The 26,950-nt window shown below is 33.2% G+C and overlaps 1 protein-coding gene across 3 annotated transcripts in view; it reads right to left on the bottom strand.

The window, feature by feature from the left end:
* Nucleotides 1–26,950, bottom strand: part of LOC142358768 (synaptic vesicle membrane protein VAT-1 homolog-like) — a 56,938-nt gene that overhangs the window by 20,729 nt on the left and 9,259 nt on the right. For 2 of the 3 annotated variants that reach the window (XM_075410345.1, XM_075410346.1), the window contains exons 3-4: nt 17,930–18,298; nt 13,887–14,168 (exon numbers count right to left, since the gene is read on the bottom strand). In XM_075410345.1, the coding sequence (XP_075266460.1) occupies nt 13,887–14,168; nt 17,930–18,298 (651 nt within the window). The remainder of the gene's footprint in view (nt 1–13,886; nt 14,169–17,929; nt 18,299–26,950) is intronic. The other variant, XM_075410347.1, reaches the window with a different exon arrangement.

Here is a 26,950-nt window from a genome sequence, read left to right as displayed (position 1 = left end):
GGTTAAAGGAAAACTATGTAATATATTGAGATCTCACACAATAAAAATCCCCGGACTGCTGCCCAGTATAAAACAAGGTCGAATATCCCTAGTGCTTCGCGAAATTTTATTGTGCGTTTGAGTTAAAACTCTTAGCAGCTCTTACATCGGAAAAAAATTGCCTCAGGTAGTGTAGTGTTTTAGCGTGAAAAATGCTTTAAAAAACTCCGGTAAAAAAGGACCAGAAGTTCTTTTTTTTCCTAAGTTTAAAATGAAAAAAAATTACTATGCAATTTCAATTCATACAACTCATATAGAAATTATAGTTTAAATTGCTTGACCTAAATCTCTCGTTTATGATCTTGAAACAGAATTACCTGTGAAAAACCATACTAATTTTGTGCTTATAACTTCAGCTACAGTTATTGATTTTTATCAGCAAGTATAAAGCGCATTTTTTTTTAAATTTGCCGACAAATATAGACATAGCATGGCTTGGTGATTAAAAAAGGCCAGCTTTAGTTGCGTGTAAAAAATTTTAAGCTATCTTAGCTAACTATTCAATGATTTTTTTCTTATTTAAGGGCCTTGAGTTAAAAACAAATTGGAGATAACTATTTCGCAAAAGATTTAAGCTTAATAACTTTGAACTAAATATTGAATTGTAATAACTGTTAAACTACCATCAGCTGCAATGATCACTAGTATGTTCATTTAAAAATTTTTAAAGTTACAAACAATCGAAAGAGTTTCAGCGAAAGGACAATTGCATGTTTACAAAATTTCGCCACAGAAAATGAGTTTTTGACGATTTAGCAACGAAATTTTAATATTTAATCTAAAATGATGAGAAAAGAGCTCATTTGGTTGCAGAAAAAAAACGAAAAAAATGGAAGAAACTTGGCAACAATTTGCAGGCAATTGCAATTATAATTAAAGAAAAAATGATAATTAAATCCTACTTCCTTTTTTCTCATTTTTACAAAGTTTTGACAATCCAAAAAAATGACAGCAGAAAAAAAACAACCTTTTAATAGTAAAAACTGAAATTTTCTGACAATAATCGAAATTGCATTTTTTAAGCTGTTAATTCTTCCACTAAAAGTTCTCATCAGGAAGAAAAAATAACAACTCAAAAGAAACAAGCGTATCTAATTGAAAAATTGTATAAACAAAAAAATCAAGACAAAAGAGAAAAAAACTTAGCTGTTTAAAGACAAAAAGTAACAGTCTTAAAATGTGCAAAATTGTACTTTTTTTCATTTAAAAAAACTAGGTGCCGAACAGTACGCTTAACATTTTGATGTCTCAACTTTTGAATTAGAATAATTTTCTTTAACGATTTTTAAAAGTTCACATGCAACATCCATCGTTAAACTGAGCATTAGTTCAAGTGGCCAAAAATGGAATAAACACTTGTTGTGGCCATGTTATCCCCATTTGTAAAGCAAAAAAATTGTTTGAGATAAATGAAAGCCATTTGTTTTTAATACAAGGAAAATCATCTAGCAAACCAAAAAAAACTGAGAATTTTTTTATAACTGTCAGTATTTTTAGTATTTTTTGTGACGAAAAGATTTCAAAATTATAAAAATTTAACAAGACTGAAATTTTGTTCTCTCACTTTTTGTTGGCTCTAAAGTGGTTTGAAAAACACAAAAATTAAGTTCGACACGGAATCTTAATGTGCGGACAAAAGGTGGCAACGCTAGTCATATAATTCAAATTAGATGGTTTGACACTTTTATGGCGAAACGAAAGTCTCTCAATGAAAATAAAACATTTCTGTAGTAGTCAGAGAAAAATTATCGATCAGAAATTCATTTAAAGTTCATGTAACACTTCCACAGAACTTTTAAGATGTCTGTGTTTAAGTCATTTGCAATTTCTATTTGTTCTTGTTCTCTTTTGTGTTATTTCTTTGATTTTTTGAGTCCAAGGATGCAATCTCTCTCTAGCTGTTTTAAAAAAAATTTAATTGAATAATGTTGCAAATAATTTGTTTATAAATTATTCTTGGACAACCGTTCGTGTTGGAAATTCTTTGTTTTCTTTGGAAGTAGCTGAACTTTTCTCTGCAACATGCCAGCCTTCATTCGAAATATTTGAGTCAATTGTGAAACGAGGACATTGAAAACTCTATATAACTTTATTAATAAACGTTGTTGAATTTGAGCTTTGTTTTAATTTTTGCTTTTTGGAATCCTAGCAGATTGATCAATTTAACAAAAAATGGCAAGTGTTAGACAAAGTTGCAAAAATCAATTTTTTTAAAATTTTAAAATATTTTAAAATATTTTGTCTGCAGCAAAGATTTCTTTGCTGCAGACAAAATAGATTTTTTTAAAATGCTTATTCACAAGAAAAGCTGAATTGTGCTATTCTTGCCGCTCAATAACAAAACTTGTTGAAGCTCATAGATTTTACGCTATATTGGTCATAATAAGACTGGTAATTCTTTTGAGTTTTGAAATTTTGAAAAAAAACTATTGAAAGATTTGCTATGTTTAGGGGGTGGGGAGGTAGGAGAATCCGAAACAATTCTATTTCATGTAATTATGTGGAATAATGAATAATTTTCAAAATTGTAGAGCAAAGAGTATTAACATCATTTCGATCGACAGGGGGTAAAAATACATATATTGATGCGCAATTCACGATGAAGCCGCATCAGTCCATAGAGACTAAATATAGTTAGCATGCTTGAATCTTATAGCCAATTCTGCCCTTATTTCTTGTTGACTCTCATCTAGCTGCCAAGTATACAAGTGTCCACTTTCTGCGTAATGTTGGTCGAAATCGAAATAAATAAAGGCGTCCACGCGCTTTGAAAAGGATTAAATGGTTCGCGAAATCCAAATAATTTAAATAGCCTAATCATCAATTTCAAGTGTTGGGTGGTTCGCTGAAATTACTTAGGATTTATTCTGTTTGGACTTCTTAGAGAGATAAAAATTTATGGTTGTTAGTAAAGGCAGCATGCCATTTTTGCATGATTAGTTCAGTGCAATAAGAAATACTTTAACTGCTGCAGCACTGATCATAGCATGATGCGAAAAATCTTTAAAACTAAATGTGCGTTTGCACATAATGTTCAGAACCCCCCTCAACCACGTCTTTGACTTAATTGACCACCAAAAAAGGAAAAGATAAAAAAACTTTCAAAAAACATAAATTACTGTTCAAAATAGGTGGTTTATCCGTTTAAAAAATTCGCTTTCGCTCTGACCACTATACAAATGAAACAACAACTCATTAGAAGGCCGACGATAACTGCCATTGTCGCGTAAGCGACCAGAAAAACAACAAAATTAATTCACAACAACAAACAGTACTTACAACCAAAACTCAATATCAATCTTTTTTTGAGAAACCTAAATCATTCAATAAAAAGTAAACTAAACGAAATTATTTCAACAGAAAAGATGCAGAACATATCTATGCCTTTATTGAGAATAACTAACAAGTTGACAGAAAACAAAATGGACCAAGTTAGAAAATATGTTTTACATGAAATTTATCATGAAAGTTATCATCTCAAAACATTAACTGGATTCAATTAAACCTTCAAATCAAACAATTAACACTTGTCATTGTTCTGAATCTCATAGGCTACAAAAAAAATAATGGACAAAAATCAAAACTTCATTTACTTTTTGCGAGGGAACGGTGTCGAAGCCTATAAGATCAAAATCTATTCACTGAAAAATTGAACTTAAAAAATTGTGCCTTATGTCAAAACCATTATAGGATGTGTAATTTTTTGTTAATTTGACATTAATATGACTGGACGAGACAACAAAAGAGGACCTCAAAAAGAGGAAAATAGTTAAAAAAAATTAATAAAAAAATTATGAGAACACCTAGTATCAACGCCAAAAATCGCAACAGTTATTTAACAAAACAGCAACTCAAATTACAATTACAATAAAAAATATTTCGAAAATGATTGCACCCTCTTTTTGATGACAGTACACTAAAAAGTTGAGGAAATAAGACTGAAAGTGGCAAATATAAAAAAAATCATAATATTTTACAACAACTTTTTTGAAAACCGTAGGATATTACAACGGTAAGCTTTCAACTAAAAAAGAGTAAAAACTTTAAAATGGAAATAATTTTGAAACCAATTATACTTTTCATTGAGACGAAATCAAAAGACCACACATTAACACTGAATACACACAGAAATTAAAATTTCATGAACAATTTTATGCAGACAGTGTTGAAGCCAGCACATGTTTTTCGGTAAAATTGTTATGTATGCTCAATGAACTACCTTTGCAAAAAAATTTGAGCTTAAAACACAGATGGTATAAATCAAAATTATTCTCGAATCTAACTAACACAAAGAAAACCAACAAGGCAAACGCTCAAATCAGTATGTATACAGCAACCCATCACAATACGAATTATTTTTGAACTAAAAATTCATCGACTACTCTAAAACTAGTTCTGCTTTTTTTGTTTTGTTCGTTGAAACCAAAAAAGTAGCAAATAGTAGGGAAATTATTACTTTGGGCAAAAAGTCCTGAGATCAAAATTAAATGACGAAATTTGGTTACTTATCGAGTTATGTTTCCGGAAAAAGCTTCTTGTATGAACTGAAAGCACTATATAGTTTTTTTATAGCATCCAAGATACCAATTCAGACATCTGATTAACTAAACTCTGTCAAAAGAATACAAAAAAAGATTAAATTCGGGCAAATATCAAGGCGTCATTTAAAACTTACGAAAACCGCAGGAGCCACAAAAGTCATGAGCGTTGCTCATAAAACACAAGAACGTTTTGCTGGACGTTATGGGAACATAAGTTGACTGAAACTTTTTCATTACTCAACCCTTAAATTAAGTTGATTTTTCATTCTTTGGGATGGAAGAATTAAAAATTTTTTCAGAAATGTTAGATCCAAAGTTCAATCCGAACCTTTATTCTTTTTAAAACTCAACGAGGAGACGCAGCTTTCCCTGCTATCACTGCGCAGTTGTTACAAACGCAATTGTTGTAAAATACTGAGCAAGAGAAATTTTGGCAGAGAAATATAGTTTTTTTATAATTTTTATTCATTGAAATCGGTTTAAATTTGCAAAAACCGTACGAATTTGTTTTCAGAAAATTTTCCTAGAAACTTGAGGTATAATTAGCCGATATCTGAGTAAATGAGGGTTGTGTCAGCATTTAATATGTCTGATATACCGGTAAAAATGGACAAAAGGGGCCAAAAAAGAAAATTTGATGCTATTTTTATGAAAAAGAGAAAAAGTTAAATATTAAATAAATTGGCTGAAAATTCTGCCAAAACAATTGGTTAGAGCACTTCTCCATTTCTCTTTAACAATTTTATCATTTTTCAACAAAAAATTGATGAAATTTTAAGCAGAATTTACGAAAATGCGAATAAAACCACGGCAGTTAGGCTAACGTTTACAAAAGTATAAACCACCGTAACCACTTGGAACAAACAATTTCTTCAAAACCCGTAGAATATTACAACAGTAAGTTTTCAACGAAAAAGATTAAAAACTTGAAAAAGGAATTACTTTTGAAACCCATTATACTTGTCATTAGTGAGACGAGATCAAAAGACCACACATTAATCCTGAATACACAAAGAAATTAAAATTTCACGAACAATTTCATGCAGACAGTGTTGAAGCCAAAAAAATATATGCTTTTCGATAAAATTGTTATGTATGTTCAACGACGTCCATTTGCGTATATATTTGACCATAAAAATTGATGGTATATTTCGAAATCATTCTCATCTGTAACTAACACAAAGGAAACCAAAAATTCAAAGACATTTCGGAATAGTATGTATACAGCACCCCATCACAATCCGAAAAAATTTTGAACTATACTTTTTACCAACTAGTCCTGAACTACTGTTGCTTTTTTGTTTTTTCTTTGAAACTGAAAAAGTACCAAATGATACAGAAAGAGCTAATTTGGGCAAAAAGTCGTTAAATCAAAATTAAATGACGAATTATGGATACTTATCGAGTTATGTTTCCAGAAAAAGCTTCTTGTGTGAACTGAAATCACTATATAGTTTTTTATAGCTTCCAAGGTACCAATTTAGACATCTGATTATATTAACTATATCAAAAGAATACAAAAAAATCAACTTCCGGCAAATATCAAGAAGTTATGGTAAATTTACGAAAACAATTTGCCGGAGCCACAAAAATCATTAGCATTGCTCATAAAATACAAGAATGTTTTGTTGGACAAATTTAGAACGTAAATTGACTTGTTAAAGTTGCTAAAATTGTTAAAAGCGCTATTGTTGTAAAATACTGATCAATAGATTTTTTGGCAAACGAAAATAGTTTTACACAATTTTTTTTATTAATTACCGGTTTAAATTAGCAAGACAGCAAAAATAGTTTTTTAAATATCGGTTTAAATTAGCAAAAACCGCAAAATTGTTGTAACCAAAAATTTTCCCTAGGAACTGGAGGTACAATTAGCCAAGATCTGAGTAAGGGAGGATTGTGTCAGCAGTTTTTATGTCTGCGCCACCGGTCAAACTAGTCAAAATGGGCCAAAATTCCAAATTTGATGCTCTTTTTGAAAAAAATTAAACAGCTAAAAATTCAGAAAATTGGCTGAAAAATTTGCCAAAACACTTGCTTCAGACATTTTCCATTTCTTTTCAACAATTTCATCATATTTAAACAAAAATTGATCAATTTTTAAGCGAAGGTACGAGAATGTGAACAAAACCACGGCAGTTAGGCTAACGTTTACAAAAGTTTAAATCTCCGTAATTCCTTGGAAAAAGCGAAATTCAGAAAAAGATCTTTGAAGTTCTACGCTTGACAAACTTTTTAATGATAACACTCATAACCCTGTACAATGACTATATGGATCGGCGAAAATTGGCTGGACAAAAAACCCAGTTTGGTATATAGATCCTCCACCACTAAAAAAACGTCAAACTTATAGGAAAAAGTTTTCTTGAGCTACATCGCTACTCGTCTTTTTTGGTTTAAAACAAATGCAAATTTAGTTAATATATTACAAATAACAATTTATGGTAAAATATTATGCAAGAAACTAAACTGTATCAGAAGAATCCAAAATGGCAATAAAAATTATTTGATCCAAATGAGGCACGTTCCTGAACACAATTGAGGCAACGTCTCTTATGGCAACTTCCAATATCTTCTTATTGGTAAGTTGCAAACGCTACACTTAATAATTGTCTGTTCTGCATTTCCCCCTTTTTAATGGTTGACTATCACACGAGAAAAACTCTTGTATCATCACCAAAATTGGAGCTTAAAAATTTTGCAATGATTATAAATTTGGTACAGAGAATACAATTCCGGAAACAAAGTTCAGCAAAAAATCTTCTACAGAAAAAACCGAGCTCGAAATGACCAGAAATTGATTTGGAATACCATATAAAAAAAGGCGAATCAATTTAAAAAACAAAGCAGGACGAATCTCAAGATAAATGAATTTGGAAAACCATTCCAAAAAAACTGATCAAAACAATAAAATACCAGTTAACATCCAAATCAGATGAACGCACATGAACGAAAAATCACAAGCAAGAATGCAAAATTTTGTTGAAACACCATTTTCTTGCTGAACTTTAAAATTAGAATAAAAGATCACGCGTTAAACCACTTGCTTTTTTGCTCCACTTCCTGTTGGTTTCAAATTTACTTCAAAAATCATGAAAATGGGTGAACAGATCTGAAAGAAGACAGCAACCTAATACAATCCAAATTCTTTATAAGATGTAAAAACAGAGAAAGGAATGGGCACATTAGAACACAATACCATTATCGAGTAAGCGTATTACTGTTCAAAACCATTTTGTCAATATAAGTAAAGATTCGAGTGAAGTTATGCCTTAAAGTTTCGCGTTTTTAGCCTCATTTGGTGTTTCGGCGTGACCAAATCACCACTTCTATTTGGCTTATCCAAAAAGCGAACAGATCTTCAAGACTGTTTTTGCCAAGCACTATTCAGTATTTAGTCGACACCTCAGAGAAGAAAATAGCTATGAAATTTAAAATTAGCCACCTTTATTTTGAATGACAGAAGCTTTTGAAACTTCAAATTTACTCCAACTTAAAATGAAGTTTCGAAAACAGTTTTTTCACAACTCATTGCCTACACTAGTGGTCTCGTTGTACAAAGATGTGATATGTTTTCAGGTTTGTTCAACTATGGCTGTTTTCGCTTTTGTTAGACATTAAATTAAAAATCATAGCAGGACAAGTCCTGAAACACAATTCAAAGAATTGAATGAAAAACTTAAAAGTACTCTACCTCACCAGCAGATCAATTGAATAAAGCCAACCAAAACACGAACAAAATCATCTCAAAAATTTGAGAAACTAAAACAATCAAACAAACTGAACAAAAATATACTCATTACTAAAACTCTTAAAACTTTTTCCCTTAGGCAAAATTTCATCCCTTTGAATATATATGTTTCAAAAATATGTTCAAGATATTTTTTTGTTTTTGAAATGGGTCCAGTATTATATCTGCATGACCTGAAAAAATTCATTGGCCCTTGAAGATCGATTAACTCAAAAATGACCGAAAAATATAAAACATGAAAGCAATTGCAAAATTTTTTTTAAAAAATGCAAAAACTTGTGATATTAATAACTTCAGAATCATTTCTTTGTCTCCAGAGGCTATCCATTAACCCAACCTCCAGAAGCCATTAAAAAAATCATTGGCTCAAAGATCGATAGGCAATAAATTTTAGAAAATCTCAAAAGTTCAAAAACAAAATTAGTTCTATTAAAATGGTGAAAACCGTTCACTTACCACCTAGCAGCTATCTAATAAATATTTTATCAAACCCCGGATGATGATACCTGGCTACTGAGGCTAGAAAAACAGAATATAAGACAAATGTTTTGAAAAAACTTGATAAAAATTGCAAATTTTACCAAAAAATTCCAAAATTCGGAATACTAAACTGTTGATAACAAATCCATTGAACCCAACAACCCTGCAGTAATTTTTATCATACCGTGGAATAGGTTTTCTGGCACTTGAGAACGGACAAATATCAAAAATTGACAAAAACTTTAGGAAACCTTGAAAAAGTTGCAAATTTTTTATTTAAAAATGACAAATTTTGAGACATTAAAATGTTGAAAAGCAATCCATTATTACTAGAAACCATGCAGTGCTCCATTTTTAAACCACAAAGGACATTTCCTGACCCCTGAAGATGGAAAAACTCAAAATATGATTTAAAAAAATTTCAAAGAAACTTTAAAAAAAATTGCAAAAATTAGTATCACTTTGCATGTTTGCATTTGTAATACCAAAAAATAACGCTCATAAAATAGTCATAACAAGTCAGCTGGTCTCGCAAAAGGCCTTCATCGTTTTTCAAAAATTTCAAAGAAAGACAAACAAAGAAATAAAAAAAAATCACAAAAAAACATGAAAAATTGCAATATTTTGAGCCCAAAAACTCCTAAAAAAGACCTTTTAACCTTTAATTAAAGCCATTCCAGCAGCTGTACCACTCTAAGCACTTGAAGGACTACTGAAGCTCACTTTGGGCCTCTAATGAAACTTAATGCCCGCTGGGCTTTACCTGTTTATCCCGTTTTGAAAGATCAAAGTCATTGAAAAATGTGTGAACACATCTTAAAAAAACACAGGGCCCAAATACAATTCAAATTCGTTGAATTGTAAAAAGATGTAAATTGCGAACGTGTAGCAACTTTCTTTTTACTGTTAATTTCATTAGTCAAAGTTGATTGCTCAGATTGTGTAGTTGAACTATTCTCTCATGGTCGTCATAGACAAAATGTTACTGGGCGAAACCAAGCAGGTTATCATGCTACAGAACATACGTTCACTAACAAAAAACTTTGATGAACTCACTTTGGAAATTGCGTCTGTGAAAGAAAAACCTATAGCAATCTGCCTAACAGAGACATGGCTTAAAGATAAGTTCTCATCAAATATTTTTCACATAGATGGTTATGATGAACTGGTTACAAGCAATAGGGAAAAAAGAGGTGGAGGTGTTGCAATTTTTGTACAAAATAAATTTAATGTTAAAATACGCGGGTCTCTAAACCTGAATAATATACAAGCGGTTAGTGTTTACTTCAGTATTGGAACAAAAAAGTTATCAATGACTTGTGTTTATATACCACCTAATGCCACCACGATTGCTACTTTTGACGTTCTTAGTACCTACTTGGAACAACATATTAGCGATCCGCAAAGCCTGCATGTGCTGTGCGGTGACTTTAATGTAAATTTTCTATCTAAAGGGAACAAACAATCATATTTAAGGGAATTGACCCAAACATTTGACCTAAAATTGGTAAGTGAGAACCTCATTACACGCGAAACAAAAAATTCAAGTTCTTATATTGACCTGTTCTTTACAAATTTTGAATCAGAGGTTACCAGCCAAAGAACAAAAATAACTTATCACTATTCACTTTTACTTAAATTGAAGAATAAAACCAACTTAGAAACAGAAAATAATTTTTTTCAATCGAGAAATTGGGCAAAACTTGAAAATCCTCTTCTTCAGGAAAAAATTAGTTTCGTTCTGTGGCAGCGATTAAAACAAATTGATTCTACCGAAAAAGAAATTAATGATAAATTCAAATGTTCACAAAGAACTGTGCAAGAAGCATTAGATCACTATTTACCTAAGACAACAAGAAAACATGTGCAAAAGATCTGGATTGACAACGAAGTCAAAAACGCTGCCGCAAAGAAAAAAAGGTTGTGGAAGAATGCACTCAAAGCTCAATCAATATCGGCCAATAACGAATACGCACAACAGTGCAGGAAGGTGAAAACTTTGATAAAAAACAAAATGAAGACTTTTTATCAAAATCAAATTGAAAAAGGTGCAGCAAACACAAACCGAAACTTTTTTAAAGTTTATGGTGACATAACAGGCAAAAAAATTGAAAATCTTGGAAAAATACCATCTCAAGATGAAATCAACCATTTAAATGATTTTTTTACATCAATCGGAAGGAAAATGAACGAAAATTTACCAACGAAATTGTTTCTTAAAACAACCGATAAAGCAGAACAATCTATGTTTCTGCCGATATTACACACAAGGAAGTTTTTGATATCATTAATAATGCTCCGAATAAGTACAGTGAGGACTGTTATGACCTCAATTACTACTGCATCAAGAAATTTTCTAATGTCCTGAGTCCTTTTCTCTCAAAATGGTTCAATGAATGTTTCAATCTTGGCGTGTTCCCTGATTGTCTTAAAATTGCAAAAGTTTTCCCACTTCACAAATCTGGAGATAAGAGTATACCATCAAATTTTAGGCCTATTTCCTTATTACCAACGATAGCAAAGATCTTCGAGAAATTGCTTCAGGGAAGAATTATCTCTTTTTTAGTGAAATTTAATCTGCTCTCAAGCTCCCAGTTTGGTTTCAGGGCCAAAAGAAGTACAGTTGACGCTGTTTTGTTTCTGATTGAACTCTTGCGACAAAAATTATCTGAGAAATCCGTTATGTCTGTTTGCACATTCCTGGATCTCAAAAAAAATTTTGATACGGTAGACCATACAATACTATTGGACAAATGTTGTAATATTGGTTTGAGAGGTCATGTTTTCAATATACTTAAATCATACCTAACTAACCGCTCTCAGTTTGTTCAAATTGCAGAAGTTGTTTCAAGTACTGCTTTTGTTGATATTGGAGTTCCCCGGGGATTGGTTCTCGGTCCTCTGCTTTTCATAATATACGTGAATGATTTGAGCAATACGCAAGATGTTGACAATTTAACTAATCTTGAATCTAATATCATACTTTTTGCAGATGACACAGTTATTGAAACTTCAGCCACCGCCGAAGAGGTTGTGATGAAACACAAAACTCAATTACAAAAATGTAATCAGTGGTTAACTAATAATAAATTGACAATCAATACTGAAAAAACAAAATCAATGTTTTTTGGGAAAATTAAAACTTACTCCAAAAAAGAACAGATTAACATCGATAAAGAGAGAATTGAAAACGTTGACTCAATACGTTATCTTGGAATAACAATAGATAATAAATTGTCTTTCAAAAATCATATTGATGTGGTTAACCAAAAATTAATAAAGTTCATTGGACTGCTCTATAGACTGAGAAAATTTCTTAGTAAAAGTCAAATGATTCAGGTTTTTAAAAGTTATGTTCAGCCGGTAGTGCAATATGGTATACTGATTTATGGAAATTCTGTTTTGTCAGATATTTCATTGATAGACTCAAAATTAAAAAAACTCATAAGGATAATTTTCAATAAAAGAAAGTTCAACTCAGTGAGTGATCTAAGGAGAAAATTTAACCTGTTTTTAGCAAAAGAACTACACTTGTACGAAGTACTTAAACTGTTAATAAAAATGCTAAGAGACGAATGTGTTGTTAGTCACGTCAAATCTTACTTGAATGATAACGAATTAAACAGAGTAAAAAAAAGAAGAAAAACAACAATGTGTCTTGATTGCGGTGATCGAAAAAATGTGACAAACCGATTGAGGTTTAAGGTCCGAAAAATGTTGAATTTGTTGGTTTTTCTGGAACCTTCCTTTGTAAATACGGTTTTAAAAATGACAAATCAAAAAATAAAACATTTTTGCCATATGTTTTTAAGAAATTACATAATTGACAACCAAGAGTTCTCAAGTTATTTTTTTTTGAGTACGTCTAATTGTAGCCCCCTGCACTCAATTATCGGTTTATTTATATTTTTTTAAAATTTTTTTGTTTTAACCAACCATGATTTAGTTCAATTACTATAGTAATTTTCTTTCGGTTCTTAATCAACAGTTCTTTGATATTCCTATATTGTGAGGCACCTGAAAACGGATCAACTGATGATCTAATGGTGTGCTCTTTTTCTGTTGAACTTCATTGTACATATATTTTGTGCACAGTAAAATAAACTTCTTTTGTGTTGCTCGATAACAGAAAATGAACAATTTATTATACTGTTAAACTTGGATGGAGCTCTTCATCTTTAAATTTGGGTTGCTGGTAAGTGAACGTTGCGTTTTGTTAGAATTTCGGAATTTACAGAACAGTGTAAAGGATCAGTTGTGTAAACATTGTTTTCGAAATTTGCTTCTCAGTTGCATTTATATTGCCTCAAGAATTGAATTTTTATTTCGTGAAGATGGGAGATGGTAAACTATTTTTGCCATTCAGTATATAAGCAGTGACTAAATACTCAGAAATTTTGAAAGGTTTAACTGGCCTCTTTACCACGTATTCTCCAGACTAAATGATTAGTAAGTGAATGTCTGGTTTTCGTATTTATATTCTCCTGAAAAAATCGGGACATGTTATGATTTCAGTCCTATTGTGCATGATTTTGTTTACTGCAGCAAGGTTGCAAACCTTCGGAGCTGAGCAAAAAGAAGCTAAAAAACTGAATCTCACCAGCATCACATTTTCTGGCTAAAAAACAGAATTGGCATGCTAAAGAAAAGCTAAAAGGCAGACAATTGAAAAGCCGAAGAAGTTAACTGCTTAAATCTTTTACAAAGACAATCGACTATAGAACACAAAAGCCATTGCAGTTTGCAAACTAAATCGCAAAATGACAGACATTGTGAGCACGCTGCGAAAGCCGTGCAGGCGGCATTTTTGCAGAGCTAATTAGATGGATAATCACATACATTGGTTCACTTTCTTTGTTGATCATTTTTTTGTTTCTCTTTAATTCGTTCCACGTTCAGCTTTGTTTACCTTTACATATTTGTTTTTTTTTTGTTTGTTTGCTGGGTGATGTTTGTGCTATCGTGTTACCTCTACAGAGATGCAGCATTCGCTCAATCAATCATTCCAATGCGCGTGACAGACAAACGGCTACATGGTGCTGTGATGACGGGCAAAAATGTAGAAAAAAACGTACCGAAGTTGGCCAAAGGGGAGGACAAACCTAGGATACTATGCTTCGCTTGTGACGTCACACTGGCCGCAGCCCCTGCAGCCCCCGAAGCTGCCCCCGTATTCGAGGAGCTGCTAGAGGCCGGCTCGGGTAGATCGTTGGCTAGGGAGCTGGATGATCCGTAGAGGACATAATGTCCCATGGGCTTAGTGAGGCTGATGCCTTTGGCAACGTCTTCGCCCGAAAGGGAATCGAGAACTATGTCCACGCCATAGGGGGAAAGACGCTTCACTTCCTCCACATAGTCTGAAACATAATGATTCCTTTCTGTGCAGACGATTTACATGAGTGATTCAATAATGCATTAATTACCAATCAACGTGTCTGATTTTATTGAGGATTCACACTAAAATAAAGATTGGGCCGAGGTTTCAGATCTAAAAATGCATAAAATAAAATATGTAAAATATGTCAAATAAAATATCTTAATAATTAAGAGGAGCGTCATATTAGCTCATAGCTCAACGACTTGTCCATATTCAACAAAAACGTAAAAAAATTTCGCTGAATAATTAACTTTTAGGCGCTAATTACCGTTTACGTTATATTTTTTGAAAAATTTTATCGGCCCGGGGACTTACGTATTAAACTGTAGTACAGTTCATGCCTTAGTCCAAAAAGGCTTCCCCTGATCAGATCCGTGTCAAGCGAATACTGGTTCTTGTCAGAAAAATTACAAAATCTGGCAGGTCAGAAAAAAGCGGATTACATTTTTTGTGCGAAAGAGCTATTGTCGGTTAAATTATATATACTAGAAATTTAGCTTGATTAAAGGTATGGATCTTAAAAACAGCAATTCAAAGTTGACTGGTAATGCTCTGTCAACTAACCGGTGTAGCGTTCCTTAAAATTACCACAAACAATAAAATGGGAATAAGTTTGTCGGGGGCTCAATTGAAACAATCGTAGAATTTCTCAAAAAATCTGATCGATCTGATGTGCTTACATTTTTTTCCTGCGACAAAATTAAACTTCAAATTTGACTTCATATCCCCATTTGCAGATTCTATTTCAAATATTTTGAAATAGAATGTTAAGATCTCTATCTGGCAACAAACTTGGAGCGCTGATTTGAGGTTGACGTAAGAGCACCATACTTTTCAAATAACAGCTTCTAATTACTTGATTGCGAATAATCTGATGGCCTGGTAGCAAACACTGCATCAATTAAAATCTTATGATTAACAATTGCTAGTCTCCTGCCATGATTTTGGTAAAATGTCAATTTACATTCGAAAACTCCGAGTTGTTTACTTCATTCAAGAAACAAAGGATCATATTAGCTACCAAATTAACTTTGGTTAGAACCTTCTCGGTTTTTGCTGCAATCGTTTTCCTACTGTCTTTTTTGTTCCAGATATAGAGGTCAATTGGATTAACTTTTACACATCAGTTTGCTCTTGACTTTAATTAGAAAACGATTCATATTTTTTCAAATCTTAGAAGGAATCTAATACAAGCAGAACTTGACCAGAACAAATTTGCAAGATTCTGAAAAAAGGAATGTTGTTGCATTGTCTTAAGATTATCGAAAACTTTTCAAGGAATGAACTACAGCCATCTCTTACAAAGTTTTGCCAAGATCTTGTTTCATAACACCCATGCAACGACCTTGCAAGTTCGTACATATCCTGATATTATTGTACCATGTAAAATTGTAAGATCTTGGCAAGATTTACCATGTTTTAGTATGTTTCTTACCAAGATGTATCGAGTTTCGGTTCACTGGGAAACCTTGCAAGATAATCATCTCGTTTTGCTTTGGTGTCATGGGAAAGGCCAAATAGTCTTAAGATTTAAGAATCATCATGAGAAGATAACTCAATCCTTACTATCAATGCATGCTAATATTTCGTGACCAACTTTGTTTTTTTAAACAAAAAAATCATAAGTACAAATCCAAGAAAGAAATTACTCGAATGTCTGAACTTTTTTTCTTATGAGTTGGAATTTTTTATCAATTGCTCTCGACCGAAGTTCTTAGCATTATTGTGAACGTGTTGGTCTTTTTTATGCAAATTTTTGGCATGACCGTTTTTGCGCTTCTCTTCAAGAACATTCTTTGACCTCTGAAGTGACTTTTTCACACATTCAACCTTGATTTTTGAGTGATCTCTATTGTTCTCACTCTGACTCCAAAGTAAAGCTTGTTGCTAAAACAAAATCGATTTCAGCACAGCAAAATCAAGGACATGATAGCCGAGTGGGCAGTGCTTCTAGTGAGGGATCTGGAGGTCCGTGGTTCGAATCCCGTCGTGTTGAATTTTTTTTGCACCCATAATTTACCGCCTGTTGTTCGAGAGCAATTCTTCCGATATTATTCAGTTTTTGTTTAATTATTTATTGGGAAGCTTAGTAATGAGAGTGCAAACTATTTTGAAGAATTGTAGATAACAGAGAGTCACTAACTCCACTTATGTTTATAGCTATTAACTATTTATTTATTTATTAACTGTTAATTGATTCATGAGCAATATCATTAGTTCGGGAAAAAACTTTTAAGAAATATATATGAAAGAGCAATTTGGAAAGCATGTTTAGTCTCGTTGCTTTGATATCTAGTACTAAATTTCTCAAAAGCGCTCTCATTATTCCCGGGATGATATCAAGTCTGTTTTTAATTCACTATAAGCTGACCATTATGCTTTTAATGCGGATCAGACCCTCATTTCCCCCGGCTGCATACGGCTGTCCTAGCTTGCATCCGCACTTTTACCAGCGCCTAGTGAATAATTGATAGTGATTATGCGCAATACATGTCAACCATTCCACTCCAACAACACCCCTCCCCATTTAACACAGAGCGTAAATACCAAGGGAGAAAGGAGAGATGGAAATATACAAAAGAGGACATCATTTATTAATCAGTTTCCATTCAGAAACTCCCCGCAGTTTTGCTTCCTTAAAAACGGGAGGCCGAAATTACGTGAAAAGAAAGTGAAAAATAACTAAATGTAGATGTTGATCTGTAAGAAGGTATAAAAATGTCTGATTTTTTTCACCGATAAAAATCTTTTCATTCTTTCTGACCCATAACAGTTATTAAAATCAGCTTCGGTATCATAAAAGAGTGGAGTAAACATAACACCACAATACTGAAGCGCCATAAAAAACGCCTTCCCGTCTCGCTTCATAAAAGCTTAAGATTGATTGTGTTAACACGGGGTGGAATCTTTGAGAGTCTATATTCATTCTTAAATAACAAAAGATATTGTTTCCGCGAGTCAAAATGTCGGTCAGTGAGTGCTGATTTGTTCATGCTCTTTAAAAAAAAACAAGTTAGAAACAGAACCCTAGTTTTTAAGTTTTTAACCCAATCACACTTAATTTAAATGTTGAGGAAAAAATAATAGTGGAAAATTCAGCGGTACTCGCGTAATTTTAAGTGGTTCGCCTTAATTTTTCAAGTAGAGAATTTTTCAATTTTTAAATAAAATATGCATGAACAGACAAGACTGTTAACGTCTCTTTTAAGTTTTTTGCATGAACTGCGGAAAAATTTCATTTGTTCCTTGGATCAAATTATTTTAATTTATCAAGAATGCATAGATTTTTAAAATAATAATCTGTTAAAATAAAGCAAGATAAGTTTGGGCAAAATAAAATTCACTGAAAGTTTGCAGCAAATTTAGATCATAAATTTTAAGCAAAAAAACTGGAGATAGCTTTTGAAGTTTAATCTTAGAAGTGCTCATTTTTCGTCAGTTTATTACGGATCTGCGCACGACCCAGATTAGCATACATGTTAAAATCACATATAATAACATTATTTCATCACATTGTTCATGAAAAAAATGAGTGTAGGAGTGACATCACAAAATTGTGTCTAGTGCGCGTATGCATAATTGGAAGCAAATGTTGATAATTGTCATTTGTCTCTCCAGGTCGTCAAATGAATGGACTAGGTGTTGCAGTTATTATGTTGAAAACAATCAGAAGCATTAATTTGACTGTGGAAAGAAGAAGCAGACATTGGAATGTCTGCCATTGACAATAGTCCCCCTTACCTTCCTGGTATCGATCGAACAAATACGTGTACAGTCCCATCTTCCTCAGCTGTGAGTGCTTCTCTTTCGTCGCAGTCCCAATCAGAGTCACATTCTCAAGCAAATTGCACAACTGGGCACACGCACACCCCACCCCACCCCCTGCTGAGTGGATCAGGGCTATTTTGTCCTTCTTAATGGACACCACATGGAACAGGATCAGGTAGGCTGTCACATAGTTGAGCAGAAGAGCTGCCCCGTCCTCGAAACTCATGCCTTGGGGCATTCTGTAGCACCTGTTGACTGGTGCCACCACGTACTCAGCCATAGATCCAAATCTAGTTAGGGCTATCACAGGTGCGCCCTTTGGAAAACCCTCGGCTCCATCACCTAAAATAAACTTATATTAAAACATTCGTCCATTTTAAACGTTAAAGCGGAAGCTTGAGTACAGAATATTGATTTTTTAGGTTGAATATATAACCCATAGTTTTAATCTAGGTTGTTCAAAGAAGTCATGAACATAAATTAATGGAAAACGTGGTTAGCAAAAAGTTTTTTTTGTTGAGCTCCCAGATTATAACAACCTCTGATCCGACCATTGTTGAGCTCACGATGATGCACTGAAAACAAAATTGTCTGAATTTCAGTTCCGGCGCAAAAAGTTTTGTACAAGGGACTTAATAGGTTTCACCCAAGTTTTTTATTTGAAACGTCAGAAATAATTAAAATACCACAGGATAAAACACATCGACATTGAAATTTTAAATTTACTTAAGGATTATTATGATAAAATTCACTGATGTTTTACTAAGTTACACTTACTACCTAGGCAAGTTCATTCTTGTTCTTCCTGGGTTGTTCATCAGACAAAATTTTTAGTAGTCATACCAGGTCATATATCGTTCTTAATAATCTTACTAGGTCATATAAGATCATACTAGTCATACAAGGATCATATAAGTTTTCCTAGAAATCATACAGGGATCATACAAAAAACATCAAAGCCTAAAAAAAGTTTCAAACATTTCCTTGAAAACATAAAAGACCATATATAACATATAAAACATTGACTGGTGTCACAAATTCTCGTAAAATGTAGTCAGAGGACATATTAAGTTATTGTATTGCATTTGAAATCCAAATTTTAAGTTTTTTGTGTGCACTAAAAGAATAACTTTGCAACTTGATCAAATTCACAAAACGAAATTGAGGTTATATGCAACTTAAAAATTTTATGTTTCTTATTAATGAGTATTCTACAAAACAAATTATACGTTAGGATCTTTTAGAGAATCACAAAGTGATGCCTTACCGATAAAAAATTTTTTAAAAAAATAAATTGAAAAAAGATTCATGAAAAACAGATTTATGATTCTTAGTAACCATACTAGGATCATATATAATTTCTTGGTAATCATGTTAGGTTCATGTATGATTTCTCAGTATTCATACAAGTATTGTACTTTCAAATACGTTATGATTTCTATGACATCATAAATGATCCCTGTATGAGTACTAAGTGGCGACACGGGTTAATATTGAAATTAGTTTTTTTTTCAAAATTATGTTTTTATACGCATATTTTAAGCTCCTCATCCACATTACTGTTTCAGCTAGGTGACTTTCTGTATTTTACTACGCTTTCACTTCCCGGACTCTGCCCCAGAGCAGATCAATTCTGAAATATTGTATTCGAATATGAATGTTTCGAAAAAAAAAACGACTTTCCGCGAATAGCGATGTAAGTTATTACAACCTTGCAAAAGGTATTGACATTAGAAAACACCCGCCAAAACTAGTGAGCTCACGCCGAGCGCCAGGAACCTGAAATTCTTTGGCCATTTTTCAGATTTCTTTTGCTTTTAGTTCACATTGTAATGGAATTTTGCCTGAATGTCTTAGTTTTAGCTCAACGAAAACAGATAGAGTTCTCGGCCGACAATATAAAAGTGGAATACACTGTATACTGGTATGCTATGGGAATAGAGCTCGGGTAAAACGGTAGTGTTGGGATGGCAGTTAAATTGAACAACCCCGGCAGATTTCAATGGCAGCTGATGGCTATTATAGCAAAGTATAATATAGTAGAATGGGTGGAGGTATGGCTGTTTATTAGCACAAGCCTCCTCCAGACTACAATGGTATCTGATGGTGAACATAGCAAAGTAGAATATAGTGTTCTTTCCCATTATACCCCCACCACTAAATAGTTGTTGTACCTATTTTTTTGGTGTTTAACCAATGGTTTTTACAAATCTGTTTTTAATTTTTGTAGTTTTATCAGTAGATTTTGTCTGTTAAAGCTTATTTTGAATCATTTCAATGTTAAATGTGCTTTCGTTTTAAACTGATTAGCGCTAATCTAGTAGTCTTAGACCTTGATTCAAATTTTTATGACTGCATGCAGAACTGTCCAGAATATTTACAAAATATTCTTTTGACTGCGCATGATAAACAAAGAAATGGCTTTTGGACTACTCGGATTATCTTTAGAAAACGTTTTTCGCTGGTTTCTCGACTGAACAGACTACAAATTGACATGATCACAATCTGTTCGTAGTAAAACTCAGACTGACAAACACTTTGATTCAGCCTTGATTTACTATGTTACTATGAACCGGGTTACACGTTTTAATGGCAACTGAATTTAAGTACAGAGCATTGGCATCAATGATATTAACTATCAGCTCCTTCAAACAAATTATTCACGCGCATAGATATATTAAGATGAAAGCAGTTGTGCCACGCTAAGATATTCTGCTTTGTTTACTTAAAGGGTTGAGTCTGCAGACAAAGATAAGAGTGGTCTATGATAGTAACAGTAAACACGATAAATTTCGTCTCCCCTCATCTTCCCCTTTTATTGTCTACCTAACTTTGTTGCTATCTGGTTGTCCAATTAAACGCGCCGAATTTCCAAAAAAAAAATCTGATTTTTTTTGTGCACTTAAATTTCAGGTTTGCGAGCAGTTCATCTCTAAAGGTGTTAAATTTTATACGCGCAGAAGCCGTCTGTGATCAAGTATTCAGCTTACGCTATCAATTTACAAAACTGAGACATTTCGGAGCGTCATTTTCATTGACATGGCTCGTAAGAAGTCTAATTGTATTCAAAAAGGGAGATGTTGAAAAACTTTAGCCATTGCTATTTGAATCATGCAAGGTAAATTTATCTGGATTCGTCCCCAGAAGCACGCCCACCCCCCTTCCAGTGGAGAAAGTTAGTGTACGGATAGACCTTCCTTGATCTGTTCTATTTATCTTTTCCCTAAAAATGGCTTCAGAGCAAATAAAGTAGTGAGTTTGAGATCAACTAATTGGAGCGCAGGACATAATCGACTTTAAATCAGTGTTTATTCCGTTCTTCTCTTCAACCGTTTTGCTTTACAGGGTTCTTACCTATTTTCAGTTTTTCCCGAACGGCACTGACAAAACGTCGTCATTACTATCCACTTATCTTCACTGTTTTTTGCACAAAAAGTTTTTGCTGATCACTGAAACTACTGAGAAAACTACTGGCATACATTAGTATATGAAGTTAGGCAAAAAAGAAGAAAAGCTATTTGCCGAATAATGGAATAAAAGTCCCTCCCTTTTGCTAATAGTAGATTTAAAAAAACTAATCGTTAGTGGGGGAGGAATTATATATCCGATTGAGTTTCTATACTCAGACAATTCTGGCCGATCGATATAATCGTCATGGAGAGTTGTAAGTGGTATCCTTAGAAAGCCACTCCACCGTGGAATATGAAATAAGAAAGATTTTTACTTTTATTTATGTTAAAATTGTTAGCAATAGTGATATTTATTTCATCTTCAAAGATAGAGCAGAGTTGTTGACTTGATCGATCCGAGCTTTTTTCGCTAGAATTTATGCTAATTTTTTCAAACCTCTGACCTTTTTCGTCAAATATGGGACCAACGTTACAATTTCTATGACATCAAAAATGATCGCTGTATGACTGCTGAGAAGTCGCGACACAGGTTCGAATTGAAAATTGCCTTTTTCAAAATTATGGTTTGTGTACGCATATTTTAAGCTCGTCATCCACGTTTTTGTTTCAGCTAGCTAACTTTCTGTCTTTTGCTGCGCTCTCACTTCCCGGACCCTATCCCAGAGCAGATCAGTACTGAAATATTGTTTTCCAATTGTATATCGTCGATCCAATGCTTCATCAGTGTATCCTAAGAGCATCTTGCTGCTCATGATGCGCGGTATTGTCTCATAAATACTACTTTCTTTGTGAATATAGACTGAAAATCCGGTTTTGATTCTCATGATGTAAATAGAGAAATCATGAAAAAAATGTAAATGTTTTTTAAAAAAACTTTTGGCGGATGGCGATGAATCAAGCTATTACAACGTTGCAAAGCGTATAACCATTAAAAATAACCCGCCAAAATCAGTAAGCTGAGTGCCTGGAACCTGAAATTTCTTTGCGTATTTTTAGATTTTTTTTTGTTTTTAGTTCATAATGTAATGGATTTTTGCCTGAATGTCTTAGTTTTAGCTCACCGAAAAGAGATAAAGTTCTCGGCCGACAATATAAAAGTGGAATACACTGTATACTGGTATGCTATGGGAATAGAGCTCGGGTAAAACGGTAGTGTTGGGATGGCAGTTAAATTGAACAACCCCGCCAGATTTCAATGGCAGCTGATGGCTATTATAGCAAAGTATAATATAGTAGAATGGGTGGAGGTATGGCTGTTTATTAGCACAAGCCTCCCCCCAGATTACAATCTGATGGTGAACATAGCAAAGTAGAATATAGTGGTCTTTCCCATTATCCCCCACCACTAAATAGTTGTTATACCTATTTTTTTGGTGTTTAAACAATTGTTTTCACAAATCTGTTTTTAATTTTTGTAGTTTCATCAGTAGATTTTGTCTGTAAAAGCCTATTTTGATTCATTTCAATGTTAAATGTCCTTTCGTTTTTAGCTGATTAGCGCTAATCTAGTAGTTTTAGACCTTTATTCAATTTTTTACTGCATGCAGAACTGTCCAGAATATTTACAGAACGTTCTTTTCACTGCGCATGATAAACAAAGAAATGGCTTTTGGACTTTTCAGAAAAGAGTATTTTCAGAAAACCTTTTTTGCTGGTTTTTTTGTCTGAACAGACTAAAAAGTGACATGATCATAATCTGCTCATAGTAAAACACAGACTGAGAAAGACTATGATTCAGCGCTGATTTACTATGTTTCTATGAACCGGGTTACACGCAAAAAGAAACAGCTTCAAATTTATATATTGCCGCATTAGCAATTTTTTTTGTTTATGTTCTAGGACCTGGAGTTACCAGCCATAGTATATGTACGGTATTCCAGTCGACTGGGGGAAACTAAGTTTTTAATGGCAACTGAATTTAAGTACAAAGCATTCGCATCGCTCATGTTAACTATCAGTCCCTTCAAACAAATTATTCACGCGCATAGATATATTAAGATGAAAGCAGTTGTGCCGCGCTAAGATATTCTGCTTTGTTTTCTTAAAGGGTTGAGTCTGCAGACAAAGATAAGAGTGGTCTATGATAGTAACAGTAAACACGATAAATTTCGTCTCCCCTCGTCTTCCCCTTTTATGGTCTACCTAACTTTGTTGCTATCTGGTTGTCCAATTAAACGCGTCGAATTTTCCAGAATTTTTTTTCCTGATTTTCTTCGTGCACGTAAATTTCAGGTTTGCGAGCAGTTCGTCTCAATAGGTGTTAAAACTTGTAAGTGCAGAAACTGTCTGTTATCAAAAATTCAGTTTATGCTATCAAATTAGAAAACAGACATTTCATAGCATCATCATTTTTATTGACATGGCTTAAGTGTATTAATTGTATTGAAAAACGGAGATATTGCAAATCTTTAGCCACTGATGTATAAATCATGCATTATCTGGATTCATCCCCAGAAGAATGAAAAGATGCCAGTAACTGGAGACGCCTAGGTATCAAAAAAAAGAGTTTGTTGACGAAAATTATAAAGTCATCGAAGATTTATTGATTGATTGGGAAAATTCTCATTCAATGGGAAGGCAGTTTTAAAAAAACAGTTATTGACAGGCGTTGCCAAAGCTCTGACTTAGAAAAGAATTCTGTTAGCACAAAATATGAGGTCAATCAGAGCCGAAATTTTAACCTTGATTTGCCGAACGATCTGATTGGCTTAGACAGATCGCGAACTAATCAGTTTTCGTCCTTTATAATCAATGGCGTGCGGTCGGGTTGTGCTCTAATCGGCCTTTTCATGGCAGCACCCCCAGTTGCCATTCAGGGGATGAGGTTAGACCACGTACAGACTTTCCTTACGCTGTTTTACATGTATTTTTCCCCCAAAATGCCTTCAAAGCAATTAAAGTAGTGAGTTTGAGATCAAGCAATCACAGCTGAGGACATTCGGCTTTAAATCATTTTTATTCAGTTCTTCTCTTCATCTGTTTTGCTTTACAGGCTTCCTTCCTATTTTGAATATTTCACGAATGGCACTGGCAAAATATCGCCATTACTGTCCACCTATCGTCACAGTTTTGCGCACAAAAAATTTATGTTGGCCACTGAAACTACTGACAAAGACAGCTACTAATATTGGCAGTGTATGAAGTTAGGCAGAAATGAAGAAAAAATTAGGCGAATAATTGAATAAAAGTCCCTCTCTTTTGCTAACAGCAGATTTAAAAAACTAATTGTTAGTTGGGGCAGGAATTATATTTACAAATGGATTTTTTTAACAGAAAATTTCGACATAATCATCGTAGAGGTTTGTAAGTGGTATCATTAGGAAGCCCTTCTACCGTAAAATATGAAATTAAAAAAGAATTTTTTTATTTTCGCATTTTACAGGGAGCAGTTGAGGTTTAAATTGTGGTGAACAGTAGACGATATTCCGTTGTTTTCAATCACGTTTTCCGTATATTTGACCAAATTTTTGCAAATTTTCTAAAACATGTTGAAATTGTCAACGGTAGCGTTATTTATTTCATCTATAAAGATAGAAGAGGGTTGCTGAATTGTTCGATCCAAATGTTTTGGCTAGAAATTTGGCTACACTTTCCAAAGTGAGACTTTCTTCGTCAAAGATGGGACCAAATATTCTTTTTTTAGCCCACATTCGTTAATTTCGCTGGAAGTAGACACCCTAAACCTGCGGTCATACTCTTCGTAATCTCGAAAAGGTGCTAGTTGTATTCCCGCTGGCTTTACGAGTTTTCTGGAAAAATAATTTTGCCATTTGCACAATAGAGCGTTTTCTCAGACGCGCATCGATATTAGGGCTGATCTTTACCTCACCAACGATCTTTACAGCAAAAAAGTTAGAATTTAATGGAACGGCCTTTTTTTGCAAAATTTTTCTGAATTTACAGATTTTATTTAATTTGCAGATCAAAACGTCAAACCAGTGCTCAATTATTGACAGATACTACCTAAAAAAGTGAAGCCCAACAAACAGATATTATGTTTTCAGAGTGAGGCTCGGGATTCTTATGGATCTGACCAATTGTTTTAGTAAATTTTGTTGAACTTCACATGTTTTGTTTTCATTTGTAATAATTTTTGTATTCCAACGACCTATTCTCCCCATTCAACAATCCACCTTAATTTTTGGATGTATAAGTGAACCTAGGCAATGCTTTCAGTTGTTATTTAATTTCTCATATGACTTTGAATACATTTGTTTTTAGAAAATAATGACAAACTTTTGAACTCTGCCATTATCCAAGCTGATTTCTCACAAACTTTGGCGTAGTCTCAGTAACAACAAGCAGAAGCCAGTTACTCTGATTTATGAATTAATGTCTATAACGTATTTCTTGTTTCATAGTTCTGATACTACGAAATTTCAAACTATTTTTGATTTTTTCGCTCAATTGCGACTTTCATAGGTTGATTTTGTTTCGTTGTCAAATTATAAACTATTGACAGATCCAGTTGAAAGAAAACAAAATTCGAAAAATGCACATTTTGAAAAACGCGTATCTGAAAATGTTAAATGTTTTTATTGAATAGTTCATCCTTTTGGCCTGTGACAGAGTAGTCTCGCAAAATAAAACAATTTTCTCTGTTTTTGACTTTGTTTGTTTTTCTTCATGTTGTTGTACAACACATGCCTAATAATTATTAGTCTCAATTGCTACCCTTGGACTTCTAACGTAACCTATTTCAAGATTTCAGTTTATAGCTATTTGTTTTACTGACGTTAACATTAATTTTTTTTAAAAAAGATGTTTTCAACTGTCTTTTCTTCGCTATCATTTTGTCATCATGAAACTCAATCACACCATTAAGAAGTCTCAATTTTTTTGTTGATTCTAATTTTATTTTCTCTCTTGGTTAAATATTTTGAATGATGGCTCCAAGCATTTAATTTTAAAAATACTTTTCGAGATTTCTATTTTGTTCCAATTTTTGGTTTGTTTTTAATGTCATTTTACGTATTCTTGTTATAAGGAAGACTCGTTGATTTTCAGATAAGAGTCAAATAATCATTTACAGTTCTTGTAGATAACTTTTTACAAATACAGTGCTTTGAACACAGCGGTAGCGTTAAATTGTTTGTGAAGTTTTGCCCTCTTCCTGTATACGTTGTTATTTTGTAGTTGCGTGATTTTGCCTCACTATAGAATGGGCTGCTTGATGCGCCGCAATTTAAACAATCTCTTTTTGTTGAATCATTATGACTTTCATGATATTTGAATATGTTTGTATTTCCAAAAGCATATTTGACTTTTTGAGGTTCGCCATTTTTTAAAATCGTTTTGAGGTCGATTTGCAGCTTAGTCTATGCAAACAACATGTCACAAACGTTTCCAATGAGCTATAATCTGATTTTACTAATGGTTCTCGTTTTCTCGTTTCAACCATTGTTTTTCGGCTTTGTTACTACTATTACTACGAGATTTCATAAAATGTTTGATTTTTTTAATATTTGTACATTTTAGAGGACTTTTGTTTTCATTGTAAATTATAACATTAATAGTAGGTCCCATTAGTTTTGAAATATTGCGCAATTGATACTTTTCGACGATCTTAATGACCAGTTTAGGA

This window comes from Convolutriloba macropyga, chromosome 2 (genome assembly GCF_964194025.1).
Source record: "Convolutriloba macropyga chromosome 2, txConMacr16.3, whole genome shotgun sequence".
Taxonomy (NCBI): domain Eukaryota; kingdom Metazoa; phylum Xenacoelomorpha; order Acoela; family Convolutidae; genus Convolutriloba; species Convolutriloba macropyga.
Note: the sequence above shows the minus strand (reverse complement) of the source record. Positions and strands in the feature narration are given on the sequence as shown.